This window comes from Manduca sexta, chromosome 1 (assembly GCF_014839805.1).
Source record: "Manduca sexta isolate Smith_Timp_Sample1 chromosome 1, JHU_Msex_v1.0, whole genome shotgun sequence".
Classification (NCBI taxonomy): Eukaryota; Metazoa; Arthropoda; class Insecta; order Lepidoptera; family Sphingidae; genus Manduca; species Manduca sexta.
In genome coordinates this window covers 682698-695446 of record NC_051115.1, presented here as the reverse complement: position 1 = coordinate 695446, position 12749 = coordinate 682698, and the positions used below count along the sequence as shown (strand labels likewise).

At 39.2% G+C, this 12749-nt stretch overlaps 1 protein-coding gene across 6 annotated transcripts in view; it reads right to left on the bottom strand.

The window, feature by feature from the left end:
- Positions 1–12749, bottom strand: part of LOC115452605 (segmentation protein cap'n'collar) — a 160643-nt gene that overhangs the window by 103631 nt on the left and 44263 nt on the right. The window contains exon 2 of one of the 6 annotated variants that reach the window (XM_037441710.1): positions 7903–9457. The exons of 2 other annotated variants lie outside the window; for them this stretch is intronic. In XM_037441710.1, coding sequence (XP_037297607.1) covers positions 7903–8955 — 1053 coding nt within the window. In that variant the 5' untranslated portion in view covers positions 8956–9457. Of the gene's footprint in view, positions 1–7902; positions 9866–12749 lie in introns of those variants that run through there. 3 more of the 6 variants (XM_037441748.1, XM_037441792.1, XM_037441821.1) reach the window with 3 other exon arrangements.

Genomic DNA, 12749 nt, shown 5'->3' with positions numbered 1-12749 from the left:
ATGTGCGGCTATGAATTTGTGTACTGGCAATCGTAACAGGCCGATGACAAATATCTCAAGTCAATATATAATCCTCCCTAAAAAGACAGCCATTTTATTTTGTCACAGATAATAAATTAAGTGGGAACTAACCTGTGACTAAAAATTATGTTTCCAAATCAGGTGTTCAATCGCCAAATCTTATTATGTTTGCATAAACAGCTGTTTCGATGTGTAAACATTTGTATTAGATATATTAAATTGCGGCGTATTTTCCTAATAGGTGTCGTGCGACTGTTTATATCCTATAAGTTTGTTTTGTGCATTTCTAATAAGTAATTTGTTTACATTAGAACATCGTGGCCAATTTAATTTACGCGTGACATTTATAAGTTTGTGAACCAACGAATAGTTGTGAATGTTGCTGACAATAAGTGCTCTTTAACAAACGTATATTGAGCTGGTATAGCTTTGCTACTACAAATTACAACAAATCCGTTGCATACCTAGTTTTGTAACTGTTTGCTTTTTAAACATTTCTTTTTATTTTTATATGTATAGGAAATAAATGGTTTAAATAGAGTTCTGTAAAAAACTGTTTTACATACAATTGTTCACCGAAATATATACTTATACTATTACAAGTTTAAATGGTGTTTGCAAAATTATGTTTTTTCAAATAAGTCAGGAGAAAGTAGATAACTATATTATTTTTCAGTACCAGTCACAGATTAGGGTTATCCAAAAACAGATGGCGCTGTTCTCAATTTAAATAATAATCGAAATTTAAAATAACATTCTCTGAATGGCCGACCACCGTGTATCTAATGTACAAATTAAACCGCGACAATCATCGTTAATCAGAGTTAAAACAGGTTTTGATTGTGTTAAATGACCTAAAAATATCAACCTTTGTACTATTGCGTATTACGAAAGTTGAAAACAAACACGATAACACGATATTTTGAAACATATCATCGCTCTTTACCCTTTTCGAAGGTACATAAGCACAAACACCAAGATATCGGCTTAGATCTCATGAACGCTCAAGCCTAATTTTTTTTAACAAATATCCCTAAATCCCGTGCCATTCAATTTCTTCAAATCAAATATCAAAAGTAGGCAAGGGTAAAAAAGGACGTACGGAGCGACATAGTCTTGAAATATCCACCAAGCTCCTTAAAAAAATAGGGGCGAATCGTGCTGTAAACCTCAATATTGCTCTACCCGGGATTCGAACCAAGAACCGATCAACCAGACAGCAACAAATACGGTTAACACGCCGTTTTATTTGGGGACAACGCTAATAAAGTATGAAAGTACATTGATTTTTTCTATTAACTCCATAGTAAGTATGAAAATTAAACTATTTTCCGGATTCTTTCGCGGTTTTTATATTTTCAATTTTAAGACCCCCCCCCCCCTCCTCGTGACCACGAAGGCCACAAAGTCTTCGAAACGACGGGAGAAAATTAAAAAATAAAATCCGCGGTAAAATCTAAAAAATAGCAAAATTTTAACGTCTAACATTCGCGTAAGCATAAGAAATCATTATCCATAGTAAGTCAGTTTATATAAGCTAATTTAATTAAGTAATAATTAAATATTCTCATGTACCTTGACTTATCATAAGCGTAACTATGTTCACCTACGTATGAATAAAGCATTTTTATTTTTTTTTTATATTTTTTTAATCAAATAGTAATTATATACATATGACAGGTCAACTTATAATGGTCAGTTAATAATACAAATAATATTACATCGACGGTTGACCACTTAAGCGACATTTTTTTTCAACATTAACTTTCAAAAATTTAAATTCCGCACTTTTTCCTATGTTCTTTTTTAAACTAGTTAATGTTTTTCGAAAATGTCTTTTCCGACACTAACTTTCGTACATTTAAAATCAGCACTATTTTCTATACATTTTTATTAGATATAATTTTCCGAAAAAAAATGTCGCTTAAACAATTCGCATTTCAACATCAACATTAGTTATCTAACTTTACATAATTAACATTAAAATTAAACTTTTTGGATTTTATAGCTGTTTTATATTTTAATTTTCTCATGAAGGTTCGAAGACATTGCAGCCTTCGTGGCAACGGAGGGAAAATAAAAAAAAAAAAAAAAAAAGTTTTTAAAAGTTTAATTATAATGTCTAACATTCGCGTAAACATAAGAAATAATTTTACATAATTAACGTACGAATCTAACGAATTGGCGATAGTGGTATAATCTACGGCCGCGTGACGCGGGGTCAACCACCCCGCGCGGTGTCAATGAACGATTTAGGACAGTCGTATGACCAGGTGAGTCGCTGTGTTTACAAAATTGCTTTTAACCATTGTCTATTGCCAAAAAATGGCGCCTCCAAGGACTATTATTTTCCTGGTCAAGCTGTATATGAGACCTAACGCAGCTTGTGATATGTATGAAAGAAATTGTGGCTTTGTTGGTGGTAGGATATATATTATATCCGCCCGGATAGCGACCACACAAGGTGTTACAACCATAGTGGCCCACGTGTCGCGTTCCGGGATCAGCCTGTGTATAGTCCAACAGGCATAATTGTGTCGACTGAGGGGTAATCATCTCTCGTCAGTCGACATTCTATTGGACCATCAGTTGCAGTGGGGACACTTTGGCGTTCCCAAAAAAATGAGAGATTAGCTAATTAATAATTATTATTTATATAGGTATGAATATAAATGTACGCATTCAAAAGCTTGTTTGAGAAAACACATATGTAACACTTATAAATATATATGTAGTCATAATTTTTTGTGCGGTGACGAATTTTCTTATTTACATACTAACACGAAACAGCCGCGATAGCCTAGTTGGTTGTGGAACGGACTGCCGAGACGAATGTCCGCAGGTTCAAAACCCAAACGCACCTCTGACTTTTTCTAAAGTGTAAGTATTTGTGAATTATCGCTTGCTTTAACGGTGATGGAAAACATCGTGATGAAACCTGCATACCTGAGGAATTCTCTATAGGAGTTTTGAATGTGAAGTCTTCGCACTACAGCGTGGTGGACTAAGGCCTAATCCCTCTCAGTAGTAGAGGAGTCTACTGGCCCATTTTTGCGGAACATCGAATAGTTCTGATCCATTACCCAGAGCCCCAGCCACAGCCGACGTTCACCACTGAACCAACGACGCGAATACATATTAATACCTTAAATTTTAATCCCGAAGGCAAGCATTACCCCCGTCTAGAACAGGCGCGATCGATTCACTAAAGGGCGACGATCCAGCCTTTGTTTCCTATTTCGAACCCTAAAAGGGAATGGGTAGGTCGAACCTTAAACTGATTTTGAAAAGAGCAACACCAGAGTTTCTTGCCAGTCCTTCTCTGGTGAAAACTGCTTTCCGAACTGATGGTTAATATTGACGGAATCTAAATAATGTATAACATTTTACGGATTCAAATAAATCATTTCATTTCATTTCAGAATATATATATTAAGGTTGAAAGGCAAATTGACTTAAGCGATTTTTTTTTTCGAAAATCCTTAATTACGTTAAAAAAAATAAGTGCTGATTTTAAATATGTATGAAACTGAATGTCGCTTAAGTCTAATGCTTTTTAACCGACGATATATTAAATAAATTAAATTATTACATTTATTCTGAAATGTTTGAGAATCTGCGTAGAACGGACTGCCAATAGCTAAAAATGTTTTTGAATTTTATGGAATTGTAAAATGTAAAAAGCGACGATAGCCTAGTTGGTTGTGGAACGGACTGCCGAGATGAATGTCCGCAGGTTCAAAACCCAAACACACCTCTGACTTTTCTAAAATGTTTGTAATGAATTATCGCTTGCTTTAACGGTGAAAGAAAACACCGTGAGGAAAGCTGCACACCTGAGAAATTCTCTATAGGAATTTTCGAGGGTGTGTAAAGTCTGCCTATCCCTACCCGCACTACAGCGTGGTGGACTAAGGCCTAATCCCTCTCAGGAGTAGAGGAGGCCCGTGCAATGGGATAGTATATAATACAGGACTGATATTAGTGTGAAGTCTACCAATCCGCACTACAGCGTGGTGGACTAAGGCCTAATCCCTCTCAGGAGTAGAGGAGGCCCGTGCAATGGGACAGTATATAATACAGGGCTGATATTAGTGTGAAGTCTACCCGCACTACAGCGTGGTGGACTAAGGCCTAATCCCTCTTAGTAGTAGAGGAGGCCCGTGCAGTGGGACAGTATATAATACACGGCTTATATTATTATACCCTTTCGAGAATAAGTGTGTGAATTACATTTTCCAAATAACTACAGTGAAATACATAATTGGTGTTGCAACAAAGTTGTTTTCGAAAACGAAAGTTGCACGTGTTTTACATTTGCGTCTTAGCGTACGCTATACTGCGTCACAAAAAGTGATGTGGTTGAAATAAAATCCTCTTAGACGGCCACTGCGGCCAATCTCAACGGAGATCACGCAGGAGATATTATAGCGCACAAATGTGCAATACACAGCACTCTCTGTTCCTTCTCATAGTCCGGTGAGACGACATGACCGGAGAGAGATCAGCAGGAGATATTATAGTGCACGAGTGTGTGCAATACACAGCAGTCTCTGTTCCTTCTCATAGTCCGGTGAGACGACATGACCGGAGAGAGATCAGCAGGAGATATTATAGTGCACGAGTGTGTGCAATACACAGCAGTCTCTGTTCCTTCTCATAGTCCGGTGAGACGACATGACCGGAGAGGGATCAGCAGGAGATATTATAGCGCACAAATGTGCAATACACAGCACTCTCTGTTCCTTCTCATAGTCCGGTGAGACGACATGACCGGAGAGATCAGCACGACCAACGGCTTTACGTGCCACGGCACGGGGGTATCACACCACCAACTGCCTGACTCCGAGCTGCGACTGAGTAATGTTTTTTAAGATGGAAAAACCCAGTCACAATTATTTTGGCCCGACCCGGGATTCGAACCCAGGACCTCAGCGCAGTAGTCGCAATCGCACCGTGTATAATTACAACTAAGCCACCGAGGCATTCAACTCGATGTGATTAGTATCGATGATCCGTCCCATGACTTGATAATCAGATAATTCCAATTTCTTGAATGGCTGTAACGTAGGACAATTATTTATTCATTTTTAGGTTTCTCATTCCTAATCGATTTATTTTTGTTCCCCAAATCGATAACTTATAATCGATTGTAAAGAGCGTCACTATTATTGCAGTTGCCATGCGTTTATTACAATACCATAAAAAACTCCAACAATCAATCTGGCACAATGCCACAAACATACACGTGGTGAAAAGGCGAATACGAATTACGCATCCGCGCGCGTGCGCATACGCATTGTGTTATCTGTCACGCGTATAGACTATTGACCTTTGTTGTGATATCGATTTCGCATTTCGCGTATTTACAAATAGATTTTTTATGCTTTTGAGTTTTCTGTTTTGTTCTACGTACCACAATCTTTAAGTGAACGAAGGTGTTGCGGTATGGACATTTTAGCCTGAATTACTGGCCTTTATAAGATACCTAATCGTAGCCAGGGTGAGCTAAGGGTGCTCAACGCTCAAGAAAAAGGCATGCGCTGACGAGGGCCTCGCGTGGTGAGAGCCTTATTTAAAAACATTGAGATCTTTTTATCCCCCTTAGAGAACATTCCTAGCTACCCCAATTGATCTACAGACTGCTTCAGTGGCGTAGTATTGCGTGCACAGTAGACCACAGCTCTGAGGTCTCGAGTTCTAATCGGTGGGGCAGTGATATTTAATGTTTCAGCTCGTTATTAGCACAGATGCGTCGATAGCCTAGTTGTTTGTGGAACGGCGAGACGAATGTCCGCAGGTTCAAATCCCAAGGGCACACACCTCTGACTTTTCTAAAATCATGTGTGTATTCTTTGTGAATTATCGCTTGCTTTAACGGTGAAGGAAAACATCGTGAGGAAACCTGCATACCTGAGAAGTTCTCTATAGGAATTTCGTAGGTGTGTGAAGTCTACCCGCACTAGCGTGGTGGACTAAGGCCTAATCTCAGTAGTAGGGGAGGCCCGTGCAGCAGTGGGACAGTATTTAATACAGGGCTGATGTTATATTATAGGCGAACGAGCAAGCCGTCTGACTGTGGTATCAGACCCTCACATACAGGAAACCTTGATAAACCATGATCATCCCACGACCTTTCGTTCAGTTACGGCATACTTATCAGTGCAGACATTGATAACATATCACTGCTAAATAGCGAATTAATGATAAAAGAAATTATCATTGAAGAGGTCAACGATCCTTTGACTTCTACCTTGAAATCAAAGACCTTTCGAAAGTGAACACTTTAGTAGCGAAAGGAAACCCGACAATATATAGGTACTAATTCATGAATGCGGTCTGGAAATTGTTTTCATGATAAATAAATAATAATATCAGCCCTGTATTAAATACTGTCACTCTGTTGCAGGGGTCTCCTCTACTACTGAGAGGGATTAGGCCTTAGTCCACCACGCTGGCCTAGTGCGGATTGGTAGACTTCACACAGCCTCGAAAATTTCTATAGAAAACTTCTAAGATGTGCAGGTTTCCTCACGATGTTTTCCTTCACTGTTAAAGCGAACGATAAATTCAAAAAGAATACACACATAATTTTTTAGACATGTCAGAGGTGTGTGCCCTTGGGATTTGAACTTGCAGAAATTCGTCTTGGCAGATCGTTCCACAACCAAATAGGCTATCGCTGCTTAATGATAATTAGATTCCACATAAAAGGAAGCTGGCAATCGGATTATATGAAAGCATCGCTTCTGGAGCACTTTTAGTTGAAGCATGGGTAGGAAGAGGCGTATTAGTCTAGGCTTTCCACCATCTGTTTGCCCCGTGTATTGGAGTTTTTCGGTCACATAGCCAGAAAGGACGGACATAACCTCGAACAACTGATGGCGACTGGCAAACGTCTGAGAGGTCATGTTCCATCTAGATGGTCGGACCAAATCCGCTCCACGCTTGGCACCAAACTTCATGTTGCGCTCCACAATGCTAAAGATAGGATTAGGTGGCGCAACTTAATCAAAATAAAGATTCATGTTCAAGGGATCACGACCCTTAGCAATGAGGATTATGATGCGAGGAGGAGGAGAGAGGATTCGTTGTATATTTCCTCCCATGGTAGAGGGCCTTTTTTATTGCTTTGAATGACGTGACGAGCTTGCCGTTCGCCTGTAAGCGATAGGATAAACAGTAGAAACACCAACCTTGAATTACAAAGTATTGGTACTGCAATGCACTCGCCTGACACATGAGATTTTAAGTATTATGTCCAGAAGTTACACTGGCTACAATGTTCAAACCGGAACACAACAGTGACTACACGCTGCTGTAGAAATAGACATTGCGGTGGTACCTCAGATTCTCACATATGAGAGACCTGCCACCAGTAGCTGCCTATCTAAATTTCAAACTTCGGGCTGATGTAAATAAAGCTCAAAATCAGTTTGCCCGACCCGGGGAACGAACCCGAGACCTTAGCACGACATTCATACGTAAATTACAATTTAATTCGTCGGACTTAATTTGTAATGTCAATGACTTAATATTTGGCTATGGAAGATATTTAAAAAGTCGCATTGGTTAACTATTAGTTTATCACTAACAAATACTCGAGACTTTCCCGCTCTCACACCCACCACTACAACTCCTGTAAGCCAGGATCAGCAGTGGCATGGTATGACACCGAGCGGTGAAGCTCGCCGAGTCTCAGAGAATACTAATTTGTCATTATCCCGCAACGATAATCAAATAGATAGGGAGAAGTTAGAAATATTAATTGTCCACTTCCCTCCAAAGCAATGACCCTCATTTTTAGTTCAATAGTTTTATTTCGCAGTCAAACTAACACCAATAAAAACTACCGTGCATTCTACTGCTACTGTCACTCACCTCCTGCGTCAGTTCGTCGCCAGTGAGATGTCCTTCATCAGGCTCCATCTTGACATCAGGTGACAGTACATCCATGTCGCTGACACCGCTAGAACTAGCAGTGAAGCTCGTACTAGCCCTCTCTCTTTTCACATCCAAAACCAACTCATCTTCAAACATTGGCGCCAACTCATAAACCTCTGCATCCAACGGCTGATTATCTATTAGATATTGTTCTAGATTCTCCTGTTGTTTCACATCTAAGTCCAAATCGTGTTTCGACTCTTTAACATTGAACAAGTCTCCGTAATCTTGTAAGTCCGCCATGTTTTGTTGAAAAACAGAATCCTCCTCTACATCCATCTTCTCGGTCTTCGCTGTGAAATACGGTGCGTAGTCTATCGCATTATCGTTGTAAAAGACGTCATCATCCGTCTCTTTCTTGACGTGGACGTCCAGAATATCATCAGGCTCCTTTTTGATATCCATATTAGGCTGAACAAGAAATTCATTGACGTCGAACGATCGCGTTGCTATTTCAGCGAAAACGTCTGTGTGGTTTTCGAGAAAGCCTGCTGAGAGCGTGACGACGGCGTCGGCTGAGTCCACTGGCGCTGAGTCTGAGGACTCGACGTCGGACTCATCGCTGACTTTGACTTCCTGCGCTACGTTCTCATCAGCGGAGACATCCTGGTCTGAGGTCTCGTTGGCGACTGCCAGCGGGGCGGCGTCGGTTGCTACGTTTAATAAATATGTATGCACCGCTCCCCCATTATGCCATGTCCGGGCATTGTTCAGACTCTGTCCGTACCGACCCAGGGAGTTCAACTCTTCAAACAGTTGTCTCTCGTAGTTGATGAGGATGTTGTCGAGAGATTTCGGGTGGACGTATCTCGGACGGATGAGGGTCCGAGCTTCCTGCTCGAGGGACCAGTCGGAGCCGTTCGAAATGTTCAGCCCTGCTAGGAGTTGAGTGTCTCCTTCCAAATAGTCGTTGGGGTCGACTTTGAGGAGACTCAATACCAGAGCGATGCGCAGGAGTTCGTCCCCATAAAGTTTCTTCAAAGCAATCATTTTAACTAATTATAGAGAACTACTGAGATCTTGAAATTAAAAATATTCCACTTCCGCTATATCCGAGTCCTTGTTTTGCTAAATTTCACTTCTTCTACCCTCCTCTTGCGTTTGTCTGGAGACATTTTGCTCTGACGTCACTTCCTCCCCGCGCGCACTAGGGTTGAACACATTTTGCCCGCCATTTAGTCACTTTAGTCGGTTTTTGGTACTTGGCCAATATTGTCACTTTTCGCGGAAAAATCTCTAACAAGTCACCTTTGACGTCGATTCGGGACAATCTAAAATTCAAATATCAGTTTCTTTTAAACACATTAAAATTAAATCGGGTTTACGAATTTAGTTAACCCCTGACTCGGTATACATTACATCGGAGAAAGTTCGGAAAATGCACCGTAATGTATTATCACTAAGGTCCAAAACCACTTGGCACGTTAATATAATTCGATTCAAAAAATTTCAGACGCTTGCGTGATCGACGATTCGATACGGAAAGAAGGTTCTGTTATGAAAAAGTTTTATTCGAAATTCAAATAATCAGAAAACACTAAAAGTGCGCATAAAAAAAATAAAAAAGTCTTTGTTTATCACAGTCCGAAAAATACTTTTTAAAAACATAAACAACAGTGTGCACACGTTCTAAAATTAAAAACGCACAAACATTTCACTCAACAGCTGACCGAGACGTCAAATAAAGAATACAAGTATTGCGAATATAATATTTTTGTTTACAAAGAAATTTTGCGGCCAATCACATAATCGTTTATGACAGTTTATAAAATCAATGAAACAGAATTAAAAAACAAAAGTCAAACGGAACGCGTTCGAAATTCAAATTCGCGATTTCTTTGTTTACGTCGCGAGAGGACGCGCCAGCTTGCAACGGCGCGGTACGTGGAACTGCGAGCAAGCGACGCACGAGGCGGTCTGACTAACGCGACCAAATTAGCTTGATCCCTCGCCACAACTATCATATAAAGACTGATAAGCCACGATAAAATGGCTGTTAAACTTAGGTCATCACATCTTTGTTTTCAATTTTCTTTTGTTGAGGAAAATAACCTTAAAATGTGTTTTATATTTACGACTGTAATTATTGCAACATTATAGCATACAATTCGCCGGCATAATGGGTTTGAGATCGTTTCTTATCTATATTAGTCGGTTATCGCTCATATCGTTTTGCGTTGTATTCAAATTATGAAAGTCCTGATTCCTATCACAATTATCAATAGAAACTATCTATTGTAACATTGTGTTTCCATTTTGACCTTGCCATGCTATCAATGTAATATTTACTTGCATTATACGCAAGTTTATATTAAAAAAGTAATACATCCAAAATGCACATTATTATACTTATATTAAAGAGTAACCTTCCTAATACTGCATGCATCTTGGCATATGGACAATTGAGAGCAATAGAGTAGTTATTCCATTGTTTATAGGCAATAATATCCCCTAACAACAGTCAAGAATTTTCAAATTATGTTCCCAGAATACATACTTTGTCTGGACTATTAAGATCCAATATCCCGTATCAAAACAAAAACAAGTAAAAAAAGAATTAAATGAATTAATCCTAACCTTATTGCATGTCCATTTTTGTTCAGCATGAATCATGTACCATTTAAAGATATACAAGAAAATGATGAGGAGCTCTACCCTCAGTATAATTCAAGTGAGACCCAGAACCCATCGCATAGCAATTGCGAATCGTATCACCCTGCATTAAGGTCTCAAGTGGTAAAACAGTGGCTACAACATCAAGCCAAGACATTGATTGCATTGAGCAGAAAGAAGACTTGAAAAGACTGCAGGAACGCGCTGGATGCCGAACTGACGTATGCAAATGTACGAATATCCAAATAAAATGCGCTTCTGTCTTTTTTTGACGCATGAGCTGTGATCAACTTTGGACTTAATTTCCAAGGTTTTAGTTTTCAAAGTTAAACGTGATGCTGACTCGTCTCTCCATTGTAAAAAAAATGTTTTAACTTTTTTTTTTCATGAGGAAAATCCTTTTGGAACCCTTACGTGCATATGTAAGGTAGACGGGGTGTGTCGGATTTTTACCGACTAAAAACCCATGGTGGTCCCCGTAAGCACTTTAGAATGACTCCGAGACCTCGAACCGAACAAGCTATAACCTAAAAAGTATTTATAGCCATGAAACAAAATCACCATTTATAGATATCGAAGAGAACTAATAATGTACGTTTTCTAGGTCCCCTGTATAGGTAACCTAGTGCCCTAGACAGGCTGTGTACTAGCTCACCTTGTGCCGAAGCCCTAGCGTATATCAACGACAACTTTTATAGTTTTTAAAACGAGCTGATTGTTCTATTTACTTGTTTTAAGTGACTAACATTTTAATAACTATAAACATATCAGCTAAAATAGATTTTCAAAACACAATCGTCGCTAAAGTAAATGTTATAAGAGTTGCCACAACACAAGCAGTTTTGATAAAAATAACTTTGACTGTTACTGTCAATGAAGAAACTGATCCTAAGTTAGATTCAAGGTCAGGCAATATTTGACTTGATTTCTTAATTATTATCATATGCAATTAACCTTGTAATATCTAAAGGATTTGAATGTGCCTATTTCTGGAATTACTGGACTGATTTTGTTTTTTTTTTTGTCTAATAGTAAGCTACATTATTCTCGCTACAATATATCGAAGTCGATTTTAATACTTTGTATTGTAATAATTATACATCGCAATAAAAACCGATGACTTCAAAATCTAATGCACTCTCACACTCCTTATTTAGTTTTGTATTGTTTGTTAATCATCGCTCGCTTTTGTAAGAAAACAGCGCAAGGAAACCTACACAAGAATCTTATTTTTTTACTAATATTATAAATGCAAGTTTCTAAAAATGTTTGGATGTTTGTAAGAAGTAAACACAGAAACAACTAAACGGATTTGGATGGAATTTGGCACATGGATACACCATGTCCTGGCTTAACACATGGGCTACTTTTTATCCCGGTAATTAGCTCCCACAGGAATTTACGGGATGTTTTTAAATAGATGGCGCCAGCATCACTCAGGGGGTGCTGTAAATCGCCAGTGTGTTTTAGTTACTATTCACGCAGTCGAAGCCAACAAAACCTAGTTTTACAATATTTCGAAGGTATGTTAGGGTCTTGTATGAACATCCTTGGGGTCCTTCAAGCGAAGCGTAAAGAAGCAATTATGCCGGCCGACATGACTATGGCGATCATCTGGGGATGCTTGTATATTGTCGGCACTTTCTTTGGGCTTCAGGAGCAGTGACGCCACTTTGTAGAGCCACATTAAAGCAATAGCTAAGCCCTCTCAGTAGACGAAGACTAGCAGTGGAACAGTATTTAGGGCTGGTATAATTATACGATAGAGCCAATGAATTGTAACCCTGGACGAGTATGGTTAATAAAACCGAAATAACAAAATATTACAAGGTGATAACATCCAACAGGCGAAGTACTACAATTTCTTTGTGGTGTGTAAATTTCAGGGGTCAACTTACACTGGTCGTGTATTTGGATGGCCGCCATAGAGGCAAACGGCCTCCATGTCGGCTGAAAGGCGTGCGAATATGCTTTAATATGCACAATTTCTATATATACTTTCACCTTGTGCCTATAATGAAATTTGGAAGAACTAGAGTATGAGCAAGAGTGTCCACTGCGACGGAAGTAAAGGATTCTCATTTCTTAATTCGAATTTCAGATGGACTGGTGTTTTAGATTCAAACTACCCTTTTTTTATTGCTTTGAATGACGACACGAGCTTGTCGTTC